The 13406-nt window shown below is 50.3% G+C and overlaps 1 protein-coding gene across 5 annotated transcripts in view; it reads right to left on the reverse strand.

Moving 5' to 3' along the window:
* Positions 1 to 13406, reverse strand: part of PDE2A (phosphodiesterase 2A) — a 367056-nt gene that overhangs the window by 230977 nt on the left and 122673 nt on the right. Inside the window, exon 1 of one of the 5 annotated variants that reach the window (XM_081909638.1) lies at positions 9604 to 10048. The exons of the other annotated variants lie outside the window; for them this stretch is intronic. Within the exon in view, the coding sequence (XP_081765764.1) occupies positions 9604 to 9624 (21 nt within the window). The 5' untranslated portion in view covers positions 9625 to 10048. Of the gene's footprint in view, positions 1 to 9603; positions 10049 to 13406 lie in introns of those variants that run through there. 5 annotated transcript variants of the gene reach the window in all.

Raw genomic sequence — 13406 nt, forward strand, 5'->3', positions numbered from 1 at the left:
GAGAGAGAGAGAGAGAGAGAGAGAGAGAGAGAGAGAGAGGGAGGGAGAGGGAGAGAGAGATTCATCCCATTAAAGCATGACTTTCGACTGGCGGTCTCCAAAATTATGGCCCCAAAGTAGGTAGGAAATGACTCCCTTCGCAAGTGCAAAGGAGGGAGAGTCCCTCTGAGCAAAACCAAATCCATCCAAACCCATGGATGCCTTCCAGGATATGCTCTGGTTGTTGGTGATAGCCAGAGGTAGCACCGTACATTGGTTCCCAGTACATTTCCAAGCACAATTCAAAGTGTTGGTGCTGACCTTGAAAGCCCTAAACGGCCTCGGCCCAGTAGACCTGAAGGAGCATCTCCACCTCCATCGTTCTGCCCAGACACTGAGGTCCAGCTCCGAGGGCCTTCTGGTGGTTCCCTCATTGGGAGAAGCAAAGCTACAGGGAACCAGGCAGAGGGCCTTCTCAGCAGTAGCACCCGCCCTGTGGAATGCCCCCCCCCACCCCGATGCCAAAGAGAAAAACAACTGTCTGACTTTTAGAAGACATCTGAAGGCAGCCCTGTTCAGGGAAGCTTTTAATGTTTGATGCATTACTGTATTTTAATATTTTGTTGGAAGCCGCCCAGAGTGGCTGGAGAAACCCAGCCAGATGGGCAGGTTATAAATAAATAATTATTATTATTATTATTATTATTATTATTATTATTATTATTATTATTATTATTATTACTACTACTACTACTATTATATTATAACCTCAGATGTGGTTCCCATCTGCGCCAGCCAGCATGGCCAGTAGTCCAGGGCAATGAGAGTTTCTGTTACCTTTGTTTATATCCTGACTTTCCCCCAAACCCGAGGCAGCTTAAAGACATTAAAATGATGCAGGGAAAATACAAAAAGCTGAAAACAGGGAATTCATTACAAAGGTGATTAAATTCGAATAGAATTGAAACAATATTAAAAACAAATCTATTAAAAGGCAGATAATAAAAGCGTTGCGGTGCTTCTAAGGCCCTTTCCTAAAACCCAGTCTGCTCTCCCTAAGGTTCTTGTTGGCATACATCTGTCCTAGAATACAGAATCGTAGAGTTGGAGGGGACCCGGAGGATCATCCAGCCCACCCCCTGCAATGCAGGAATATTCAGCTGTCCCATATGGGGATTGAACCTCCAAACCTTGACATTATCAGCACCCTACTGTAAGCAACTGAGCTGCCCAGGGCGATAAGAGACATTGCTTTATTGTGACAATGGAGTGAGCCTCCAGGGGAGAAGTAAGAATGCCACCTGGGAGGCAAATGTGGCCCTCTAGACCAGTGTTTCCCAACCGGTGTTCCGCGGCACACTAGTGTGCCGCGAGACGTTGCCTGGTGTGCCGTGGGAGGGAGGCGGGCGAGTCGGATCTCCCCCCGAGAGCGCAAGGCTTGCGGGTGGCAGCTGGCAGCGCGGAGCACGGGGCGCCCTTCGGAGGACGCCCCGTGCTCCGCGCTGGTGTCGGCAAGCCTTGCGCACCCGGGGGATCTCCCCCCAGGAGCGCAAGGCTTGCGGGCGGAAGCCGGCAGCACGGAGCACGGGGCGCCCTTCGGAGGACACCCCGTGCTCTGCGCTGGTGTTGGCCAGCCTTGCGCACCCGGGGGATCTCCCCCCGGGAGCGCAAGGCTTGTGGGCGGCAGCTGGCAGCGCAGAGCATGGGGCGCCCTTCGGAGGACGCCCCGTGCTCCGCGCTCGTGTTGCAAGCCTTGCGCACCCGGGGGGCGCGTGGGGCGCCCTGAAACAGAGGGTTCCCCATGCTGCGGACTGTAGCCTGCCGCCCGACGCCGGGGCGCCCTGAAGCAGAGCGCCCCTCGTGCCAGGCAGACATGGGCCAGCCCCACAAGCTCGGGGGACAGCGGGGAGGTGCAGCACCGCCATCCCACTGTTCCCCGACCTGGTTTTTTTTGGGGGGGGAAATAAAGGGGAAAAAATTTCCTTTATTCCCCCCCCCCCAAAAAAAAGTAGGTGCGTCCTATGGGACGGAGCGTCCTATGGGACGAAAAATACGGTACTTACTATTTCATAATAAAGTAATTATAAAATACTTTCTTTGTGTTTATTTGATGCCTATTAAAGAGAGTTACTTTATATATAGTCAATATAGGCACAGAGTTAATTTTTTAAACATTTTCTAATGGTGGTGTGCCTCGAGATTTTTTTCATGAAACAAGTGTGCCTTTGCCCAAAAAAGGTTGGGAAACACTGCTCTAGACCTGTCTATGCGGCCCTTTGGATTCTGGCCATGCCCCCTCTCCCAGGGCCCCCCATCCCTCTCCCCCCCCCCCCGGCACTGCCTTGTTCTGGCTTGGCCAGATTGCATCCTTGGACTGCATTGCTGCTTCTTGCCTGCCTGTGTGGGGAGAGGAGTCTGTAGGGGGAGGCCTCTGACCTTTGCATGCTTGTGAATGCACTGTACAGTGGTACCTCGGGTTACATACGCTTCAGGTTACAGACTCCGCTAACCCAGAAATAGTGCTTCAGGTTCAGAATTTTGCTTCAGGATGAGAAAAGAAATCGTGCTCTGGCGGCGTGGCAGCAGCAGGAGGCCCCATTAGCTAAAGTGGTTCTTCAGGTTAAGAACAGTTTCGGGTTAAGTGCAGACCTCCGGAACGGATTAAGTACTTAACGTGAGGTACCACTGTATTGTACAAAAGGAATAATAATAATAATAATAATAATAATAATAATAATAATAATAATAATAATAATAACAACAATAATAATTTGTACCCCCGCCCATCTGGCTGAGCTTCCCCAGCCACTCTGGGCAGCTTCCAACAAAAGATTAAAAATACATCAAAATGTCACACATTAAAAACTTCCCTGAACAGGGCTGCCTTCAGATATCTTCTGAAAGTCAGATAGTTGTTTCTTTCCTTGACATCTGATGGGAGGGCATTCCACAGGGTGGGCACCACTACCGAGAAGGCCCTCTGCCCGGTTCCCTGTAACCTCACTTCTCGCAGGGAGGGAACCACCAGAAGACCCTCGGAGCTGGACCTCAGTGTCTGGGCAGAATGAGGGAGATGGAGATGCTCCTTCAGGTCTACTGGGCCAAGGCTTTTTAGGGCTTTCAAGGTCAGCACCAACACTTTGAATTGTGCTCAGAAACGTACTGGGAGCCAATGTAGGCTCTGGTACTGCTGTACCCATTTTCGCCTCTGGCCCTGACTGGCACATGCCCCCTAGAAGATAGCCCATGAGATAATATGCCCCCAGGCCGAAAACATTTCCCTCCAGCTGTATGGTGGGGGTCCAAGAATATCTGGAATTAACCATGCTGGTTCCCCCATTGTAGAGACTGGAGGCCTCTGGAGACTGGCCATCTTTTTGTGTTGCTGGATCAATTTATTTGCAGGAGAGAGGTTGCGGTGGATATTTATCTTTCTAAAATCATTTCTGTTAGGATTTTTTAATGAGCTGGAGATTTAGAACATTGCAGAGCTGGCGCATGAGGAAAGAAGGGGGAACAGGTTAAACAACAAACCAGGAGGTCCCCAGTTTGAATGTCTCCTCTGCCGTGGGCTCCCTGAATGGCCATCAGAAAGCCCTTTTCTTTTCAAACTTTGGCAACTCTGAAATATGGGGAGATCATCTGACTGACCTACGCCCCATTGCTGTAAGGATTACAAGGTACTATACATGAGAAGTCTCAAAAACACAAATGAACCCTGGGGACCTTGATTCTCTTGCAATAAAACAGAGTTTTCTCCCTATTCATGAGGACTAGGAAGTTACTTTTGTAAGAGACTGGAGGTCACAACGAAATCCTCGTGATATGGTGAAGAATAAGGACATCAGCAGTTGGGCTGGAGAGATGTTAAGAGTGGCATTTCCACTGGAAGTTTGGTCACTAGTCCCCCCAGAACACATGCAATGTGCTCATTCAGCCTTCCCCAAGCTGTTGTCCTCAGGATCTTTTGGACGCTGATGGGAGTTGTAGTCCAAAGTGTCTCTCTGGCATGTGCTAACTGGGACTTTTCTGAGTTGCAGTCCAAGTCACCCAGAGGGCACCAGGTTGGGGAAGGTCCTGTGCTAACTCCTAGGCCCTGCTGCTTATTTTCAAGAGCAGAGAACAAGCAGCTCGCCGGCACCTCTGCAAGATTCAGTGGGGAACTCTAATTTCTCCTGTCGCAGGAAGAGGTGGCACCTTCTGCCTCTTCCTGGCAGGGAAAACGAAGAAATTCTGCAATGAGTGTTGCAGAGAAGCAGGGAAACAGGAAGTGTGAGATCCTCATGCTCAAACACTCAGCGTCTGCAAATTTTGCATTTCCATTTCATTTGCCTCTGCTCTGACCATACGGCTTGCAATTCCACCCCACCCTCACACAATATGCATCTGAGGATCACACTTCACACCTCTGAGGAAGGCCGACTCCGGTCCTTGGCAGTGTGGGATGTGAAACACAGAGCAGTCAAATAGAACATTCCTAGAGTGGACATAAAAAGGGGATGTCTGGACCAGCCAGTCAGAACTTCCTGTTTCCTCCAGGGCTGGGACAGGCCTCCTCTACATGTAACCAGAGGTGGGCATGACCTCACCTGTGCAGGTAACAAAATAGCACAGGGAAGGCTGCCATCTCTCTCTCTGCCTCCACTGTTCGAAGAAGCAACATCTTCTTACCCTGAGAGGACAAAGGAACTATCTCCTCATGGGACAGATTCCAGGTGTATATACTTTGTAACTTAAGTCTGGCTTCTGGGATCCATCTGTGAACAGAATGTGTGTGAGTAAACTCTTTTATACAAGACTGTGTCGTGTCTAAACTTTTATGAGGGAATAAAGGGGAATTGACCAAGAAACTTATTTTAGAGGCTTAAACAAGCTTGGCAAACACGTTATCCACTGGTACAAGTTTAAAAGGGGAATGTTACTCTGCTAAATTGTAGAACTTGTTAACACAGGTTGGGAAGGATATAATTAAACAATATATCCTCTCCTGCCTCCCTGAACATTCCCACAGGCAGCATGAATATGAGAAGAGCCTGTTGGATCAGCCCAATGGCCCACCTAGGTCAGCACCCTGCTCTCACAGGGGCCAACCAGATGCCCCAATGATAAGCACCCACCTCCACCCCACAGGGTAGCTGGCATGAAGCTGGCATCAAGACACTGAAGGACTTTGGGAACAGATTTATAACGAATTGAAAAAGATATTTAAATACACTTTCCCGAAAAAGCAGGAAGCTTTCTTGCTAGTCTTGATGTGAGGGGAAATAAAAAAAGCAGACCAAAGGTTATTTATGTATGCTACGACTGCTGCCAGAACTTTTGTTAGCCCAAAAATGGAAAGTACCAGAATTACCAACAATAGAGGAGTGGCAGACAAAGATGGTTGACTATGCAGAACTAGCAAAACTGACCTATCAGGAGGAAACAAAATTCCAAAAAGTTTGGAGTAAATTTATGGAATACATAAATAAGAACTGTAGAAATTTGAAGACTCTGGCAGGACTGAAATAAATCTTACAATGTCAATAGGTTTGGATACAATAAGAAACTGTGGAAAAGTAACTGACATAAGAAAACCTGTTGAAGGGAGGGAGGGAAGTCAATGCTCGGCAGAGTTCAAATGACTGTTGAATTTTACTGTATTCTGTTTGTTTGTATTAAATGAAACACCAATAAATAGGATTTTTTTAAAAAAAAAGACACTGAATGACTCCAACTCCCATCAGCCCCAGGCAGCAGGGTCAAGGATGATGGGACTTGCAGTCCCATAAGCTCCAGAGGGCGCCATGCTGGCTTCTTCAGTCACAGGCTATCCAAGGGTGGTTCTGAAGAAAGGGGCAGCTGCATGGCATCATTGCACCTCAAAAGACCGACAAGACTTCACTCAGCAGGCAGTTGACCTATGGAACTCCCTCCCACTTGGAGGGTGATGGCCACCAACTGGATGGTTCTAAAAGAGGATCAGACAAATTGATAGAGAAGGAGAGGGCTGTCGAAGGCTACTAGCCAGGATGGCTTTGGGCTGCCTCCACAGTTGGGGTCAGCAAAGCTTATGGGTCACAGTTGCTGGAAACCACAGGAAGGGAGAGGGCACCTGCTCTCAGATCCTGACTGCAGGTTTCCCACAACAGGCATCTGGTTGGCCACTGTAAGAACAGGATGATGGACTAGCTGGGTGGTTGACCTCAGCCAGCAGCAGCCCCTTCTTATGTTTTTGTGGAATGAATGGTCAATAAAGTCTGGACATCAGCTAATAGTCTGACAACAAAGTAAGCAAATCAGGATAAATACTGAATAAATCAGTCTGAAGTAGCCCTGGGTGTGTTTCATGTGGCAGACATCAGCAAACCACCCAGGCTCCCTTAAAAAAAACCCCACGAAGGTCAAAAAGAAACCAGGGTTTAATGCCATCGTTTCTCACTATAGTTATCACACAAGAACATGTTTAAGAAGCCTCAAAGCTTTTCTTTAAATGTCAAGCGCAGAAGCGATGAGAGATTGGGAAGGGTGGGGGAGCGAGAAGACGAGCTGTAAACCCTTTTCCACAGCCACTGTCCTACCCCCCCCAAAAAAATCATGTCCCCACACCCCTTGACTTGGTCCACAACTCCACACACACAAACTCCAGACCAAAAAGAGTGCCCTTTCAGTAGCCGAGTCCCTTGGAGGTTTGGCATCTCCAACAGCTTCTAGGATTGCAGTCAGATTATTTATCAATTTATTTTTATTATGCACACCTATTTCCACCCTCAGATTGCAGGCCAGGTTATGACACCAAATGGCGTAGACAAGAAACACAGTCATCAGCAAGCTAAACCGCGGGGACCTCTAAAAACCAGCTGGGTCGTGGCATTTCTCTGTTTCTGGCATCTATAAAACAGTGGTGTGGTAAGTACCATGATGTGATAATAGGGCGTGGACCATCCAGGTCTCTCTACAGGACTCTCCCTAAACCAAACCACATCCCTTCTTCCAGGCAACCCCCCCCCCCCGACCCCACCCCAATCCCATTGGATTGAAGTATGCCTCTTGGTTTCATAAATGCAGAGCCAGGGATGTGTAGAAACCTCTGGCCCATACATGCGCATAGGAAACTGTGTTTTACAGAGCCAGACCATCGGCTCACCGAGCTCCGATTGCCAAGAGTTTCTCATACTTGAGTCTCCAGCAAGTGGCATAGCATGGGGGCAGGGAGGCCACGGGGTGGTTCCCCTGGGCGCAAAATTCTTAGGGGTACAAAATTTCAAAAGACAAAAAAGTAGGAATAAAATATAGCACATCCTCCCCCTCACAGAGAAAATCTACAGAAAAGTAGGAATAAAAAATAGCACAGAGAAAATCTCCTGACGATCGCGTGGGCAGATGGAGGAATGAATTTGAGTGACGGCCGCTTTGCTAGGGCACCCTCTGCACAGACTTTAGAAAGGTAATCACTCTGAGCAATCTCCCATCCCACTCTCCTCCATGCTCATGGGGCACCTCGGCTGCCACTCAGGTCAGTCGCTGAGCTATCGCCCCTCCCTTTCACCCTATCAACAGGCAGCGCTGAGGATCCTTGCCTTGCTCCGGGTGCTGGCAACCCACGCTAAGCCACCGTCTCCAGCTGTTTTGGGGCTACCACTCCCAACATCCCTGGCTAGCAGGACCAGGGATCAGGGATGATGGGAGCTGGAGTTCAAAATCAGCTGGAGTTGGGGAAGCCCTGGTCTACCCTGACTGGCAGTGAAAGTTCCAGGAGTTCAGGCAACATTCTTTGCCAACCCTACCTGGAGATACCGTTGGGCATTGAACCAGGACCTCCTCTGAGCTATGGCCCATCTGTATGGCTGAAATGGCAGCTGTAGAAAGGTGAGAGTGACAGCTGTCACTCTTCCTACTTTTGCACCCAGCCCCGCCCACAAGTATGACGAATGTTCCCCACCGGTGAGTGACAGTTGCTCATTCATAATGATACACATGTCCGCTTAAGCCTTAAAAAGGCTTTGCCAACCCGGCGCCCTCCAGACTCCAGATATTTCGGACTACAACTTCCAACAGGTTGCCAAAGGCTGCCTTGGAAAGCTACAGCTGCTGCTACAGAGCTGCTTCCTCTTAACCTCGCACCTCGCCAGCACTGACCAAAAGCACGTTGCATGTATACGTTGCAGTAAATGAACATCTCTGCCACAATCACACAATCTTGGTCCGGAACGGGACTCTGGTCAGGAAATCAGGGAACTGGAAGAGATCCACAGCCAGCATGGCTTCCGCCCATCAATTCACATCACCCACAGGCTGCTGCTGCTGCAGGCAGAGAGCAGAAGGGATGGCATTTGTGCCAAGATGTTCCAGCGATCAGACCATTTTTCAGAAAACAGGACTGAGCCACGTGCTGCTCCAAAGAGCTTGAGGAGGCACAAGCGCAATTCTCTCCCCCTCTCCATGGTAACCTCACAACAGCCCTGTGAGGGAGGCTGGGCAGAGAGATGGGGACGGGCTCCAAGTCACTTGGCGGGCTTCATGCATAGCTGCCAACTTTCCCCTTTTCTTGTGGGGAATCCTATTTGGAATAAGGGAATTTCCCTTAAAAAAAAGGAAAACATGGACAGCTCTGGCTTCATGGCTGAGTGGGGATGAGAACTCTAATCTCCCTAATGCTAGTCACACACACTAATGACTGTAACATGCCGGTGCCAGAGCACAACAATGGGAATGGAACAAATAAACGCACCCACCCTCCGATAAATAAATAAATAAAACCACAACAGCCCACATTAGCAGTCTAAAAAGTTAACAGGGTTTCAACGGGAAGTGCCCCAGTTTGGAAAAGTCGCAGTACACCCGCCCTGAAACTTTTGCAAGCTCAAACAGAATTAAAGTGGGATTGCGTTTAACCTCCCTGATACCATCAAGGCGCAAATCATGACAACCGTACGATAAAAGAGGCATCTAGGAGGAGGTCTCCCCTGGCAGACGTTTCATCCCCAACCTGAAAGGCAGCGCAGAACAGGAAGGACCCAAGTCCAAAAACTTTTACGCTCAGAATCATTTTCAGAGAATCTCAGGGCCAACGGCGAACAGTTATTTTCCTGTTTTAGGCATAGGGGGTGTTTAGCTGTGATGCCCACGCGGAATCGGAGAGATCTGGGGGCAACAGCGGGAATATGCCCTGGCAGGGCAGAGTGAGGTTTAAGGTGGGTGGATCTGCCGGGATCCCTGACGGATCATGCACTAAGGAGCAGCCGTTCTCGCTCCCAGAAGACAAGGAGGAAATGTCCTGAAATGCTCAGCCTCGCCACCCACCATGCTCCGTAATGCTCGCTGGTGCTCAGTCAGTCACCTCGACTTCCCCAGCAGGAAAACGCACACGCAACCGGAGCACGGTTGTTACGCTTGCACACGTGCACAATGCCCTAAAGCAGAAAGGCAGGCGGGAAGCAATTCCGGAGCCCTCTCGGGAACAGGGGACCCCCTCAGCAAGCTAAAGTCGGGCGTTCCTTCTCCCCGAAAAGGATGTGAATCGCAACTATAAGAGACGAGGGACAAGGAAAAGAGGGAGGCAGGGTTGCAAGCTGGAGAGGCAGGGAGTTTGGGAGGCGCAGCCGAGCGCCCCTCAAAGCGCATCGAGTAAAAACGGGTCCTTACACTCTCGGAGAAGGTGCCCATGTCCGGAGCCCATCACCTGCGATCCGGCCAGCCTGCTGGGTCCCTGGAAAGTGGTGCTGAGGCTGCGGGGAGACGGGGCTCAGCTCGCCTGCCCTGGAAGAGGGAGTCTCGTCCTGCCCATTTCCTCCAAGCTCCGGCTGGAACCGCGGCGGTCTGCAAGGCGGCTCTCCCTCGGCGCGAGAGCGCGCGGCTGCCTCTCTCTGTGCGAGGATGGTGCAGGAGTGTGTGCGCCCGGGCGAGGGAGGCAGGAACGGGGCGCCGAGCCAAGCCAAGCCCCCCCCCCGCTCCCCAACTCAGCAGCCGTGCCTCGCGCGCGAGCCTCGCTCACCAGGACCAGCCTGGGTTTTTTGCGTGAGTTAGGAAGCACGGTCCACAAGCGCTTTAGTGAACAGAAAGCGAGAGCGCAGCTTCTCTCCACCCGCCTCTCTAAGTGAGATTGAAGCTCTCTTTCATATTGCAGAAGGAGCTGTGGCTCAGCTGCTTTGAATGCAGAAGGTCTCAATAATATATCCAGGCAGGGCGGGGAAACCCTGGGCAACCTGCTGCCAGCCAGAGTAGGCATTACTGAACTAGATGGACACCATGGCTCTATATCATAGAATCATAGAGTTTGAAGGGGTCCCCATGATCATCTAGTCCAACCCCTGCAATGCAGGACTATGCGATTTTACCATACGGGGATCAAACCTGCAACCTCGGCATTTATCAGCACCACGCAACCAATTGAGCTACCCAGGTATAACTCAGAACAAGGCAGCTCCTGCTCAATTCAACTCTATTTTCTTTTTGTAGAACCTCAGAGACTAGAATCTGTTGTTGTTGTTGATGATGATGATGCTGTTGTTAAGGGGAAGGTCCCAAGTTCAGTTCCACCGCTGGCCTCTCCAGACAGGACAGGGAAAGAGCCTTCTCTGATACCCTGGAGAGCTGCTGCCCGTCTGTGTGGACAACACCAAGCAAGATTGACCAGGCTTCTGATTCAATGTAAGACACTTACCTCTATTCCTATGAAATCAGTGGCTTGCAACCAGCCCCTTCTGACAGAGGCACATGGCAGCAGGGGTTTTGTAGGGCGAGATGTCAGCCAAGGACTGCTCTGTGGCCTGACTCTGAAAGCAAAAGTTGGCAGCTCACAGAAAATTCCCCTCATCCCTACCTGGCCCCTATTCCTGGGTGGTCTAGGGCCAGTCACTGCACCTCTTGGGTTGTTGTGGGGATTAAATGGGGAGGGGGGGAGAAGAGGAGACCCACCTACGCTACCTTGAGCTCCCTAGAGGAAAAGGTTGGCCAGAAATGCAATACAGTGGTACCTCGGATTACATACGCTTCAGGTTACAGACACTTCAGGTTACAGACTCTGCTAACCCAGAAATAGTACCTCGGGTTAAGAACTTTGCTTCAGGATGAGAACAGAAATCGTGTTCCAGCGGCGCGGCGGCAGCAGGAGGCCCCATTAGCTAAAGTGGTGCTTCAGGTTAAGAACAGTTTCAGGGTAAGAACGGACCTCTGGAATGAATTAAGTACTTAACCCGAGGTACCACTGTACTAATAATTTTGTGGCATAGAAGGGGAGGGGGCTGACTGCCTGAAATCAGTTCACCATCAACTCCCTGCATCATAGAGTTGGGAGGGACCCAGGGGTCATCTACCCAACCCTCTGAAATTCAAGAATGCATACTTCTCCAGGTACTTGTCTGAAATGCTTCTTCACAGAATAAGCCTGCAGAACTCACTGCCACAGGAGCACACATGAGTGGAGATCATTTTGCTGCAACAGAAATCTAGTTCACTGAAAGGTGTCCCTGTCCATAACTTGTGCTCAGACCAGGCATAGGCAAACTCGGCCCTCCAGATGTTTTGGGACTCCAACTCCCATCATCCCTAGCTAACAGGACCAGTGGCCAGGGATGATGGGAACTGTAGTCCCAAAACATCTGAGTTTGCCTATGCCTGGCTCAGACACACATCCTTATGAAATAACCCATGCTCTTTCTAGAGAAAGTTGGGGGGAGAAGTGACTTTTATCATCTCCCCCAATGCTACAATTTGGGGTCACTCCAGGCCTCTTTAAGGGTGCTTTTATTATCTTCTTGTCCTGATGCTATGAGCACCAACTAGTTCCTCAACACTGCCCCTGTCAGTGGAAACCGCCCTCCCTGCAACGTCACTCACAAGGTTGGCCAGGGGCTTGGCTATCCGTCCCATGCAATGTCAGGGGCAGATCTATGTGAAAGGGCATGTGTGTAAAATATCTAGGTTCAAATCCCCACTCGGCCAAGGTGGCCAGTGAATTTGGGCCAGTGACAGCCTCTCAGCCTTGTGATATATTCTCAATTCACGTTTTGCTATTTCCTCCTTTCTTCCAAGCCCTTGTTAAATCTCAGCTGGTCTGTAAGCTCCTTATGCAGCCACACCGGTTTCCTTAGATGCCTCCCACTTCTCTTTCTTGCTGGTATCATCTGCATTTGGGCCTTCAATATTTCACCCATACTCCCATCCATCCTGAATGAGTCTATGGTGCCATGTTACATATGCACATGACGGGAGCTGAAGCTCGCAGAATTTTCCTGCTAGTTTGCTAGAGAGAACTCTGCGAGATACTTCTTTTGTGCCCTGACTGCAGAAGGACTTAGCTGTAGCTTCTCTTACCTGCCTGGGCAAAACCTCTTCTGCTCTGCCAGCAGTTTAGTCTAGGTCCATGTCTCCTCTGCCACATTAAAAGAGTTTGTTTGGATTTGATGTCCCGCTTTACCACTACCCGAAGGAGTCTCAAAGCGGCTAATATTCTCCTTTCCCTTCCTCCCCCACAACAAACACTCTGTGAGGTGAGTGGGGCTGAGAGACTTCAGAGAAGTGTGACTGGCCCAAGGTCACCCAGCAGCTGCATGGGGAGGAGCGGAGACGCAAACCCGGTTCCCCAGATTAGGAGTCCACCGCTCTTAACCACTACACCACGCTGTAGTCATCTGGTCAAGAGTCATCTAGTTAAGCCCCCTGCGATGCAGGAACCACGGCTCAGGAATCACTGACAGATGCCCATCCCACCTCTGTTTGAAAGCCTCCAAGGAAAGACAGTCCACCACCTTCCAAGGGAGCCTATTCCACTGTCAACACCATCCCGGAACACCAGGAAATCCAAAAATGGTGATCTCAGCATTGCCATGTATCTTCTACCTTACCACCCTGTCCTTTTTCAGAGACCTGTCCAAGGTCAATAACCTAAGGTTACCAGATTTTTTTCAATGAATCTGGGGGCTAAATGTATGTATGTATGTATGTATGTATGTATGTATGTATGTATGTGATGTTGCTGCTGCAGCAATGGCAGTGGCAGAGGGACGGCCAACGCCTTGACCTCAACCACCATGTTTCCCCTTCCTCTGAGGCTTCTATCTCCTTTCTCCATGAGCCTGGATGACAACAAGACTTGGGCAGCGCAATGCCTCCTTTCCCATCGGAGCAGTCCCAATCTCATTCCTACTTGCGTGCAAGTGGGAGAGGGCAGGGATCCCTCAGCTGGGAAGGTAGACTTCCCGTTGCCTAAGTGAGAGGTCCCTGTCCCCTCCTACTTGCACTCAAGCTCTGATAGGCAGCGTGAAGCCTCCCTTCGCAGCTGAGAGATCCCCGCCCCGCTTGCACGCAAGGAGGAGTTGGGAGGCTGCTCCGATAGGCTGCATGAAGCCTCCCTTCACAGCTGAGTTGCTGGGGTCAGGGAAGGTGAGGCAGCCTGGAAGCTGCATCTTTGAGCCCCTGCACCACCATCACAGGGGGACTTCCTAGCA

This window comes from Podarcis melisellensis (assembly GCF_964234715.1).
Source record: "Podarcis melisellensis genome assembly, chromosome: 4".
Classification (NCBI taxonomy): domain Eukaryota; kingdom Metazoa; phylum Chordata; class Lepidosauria; order Squamata; family Lacertidae; genus Podarcis; species Podarcis melisellensis.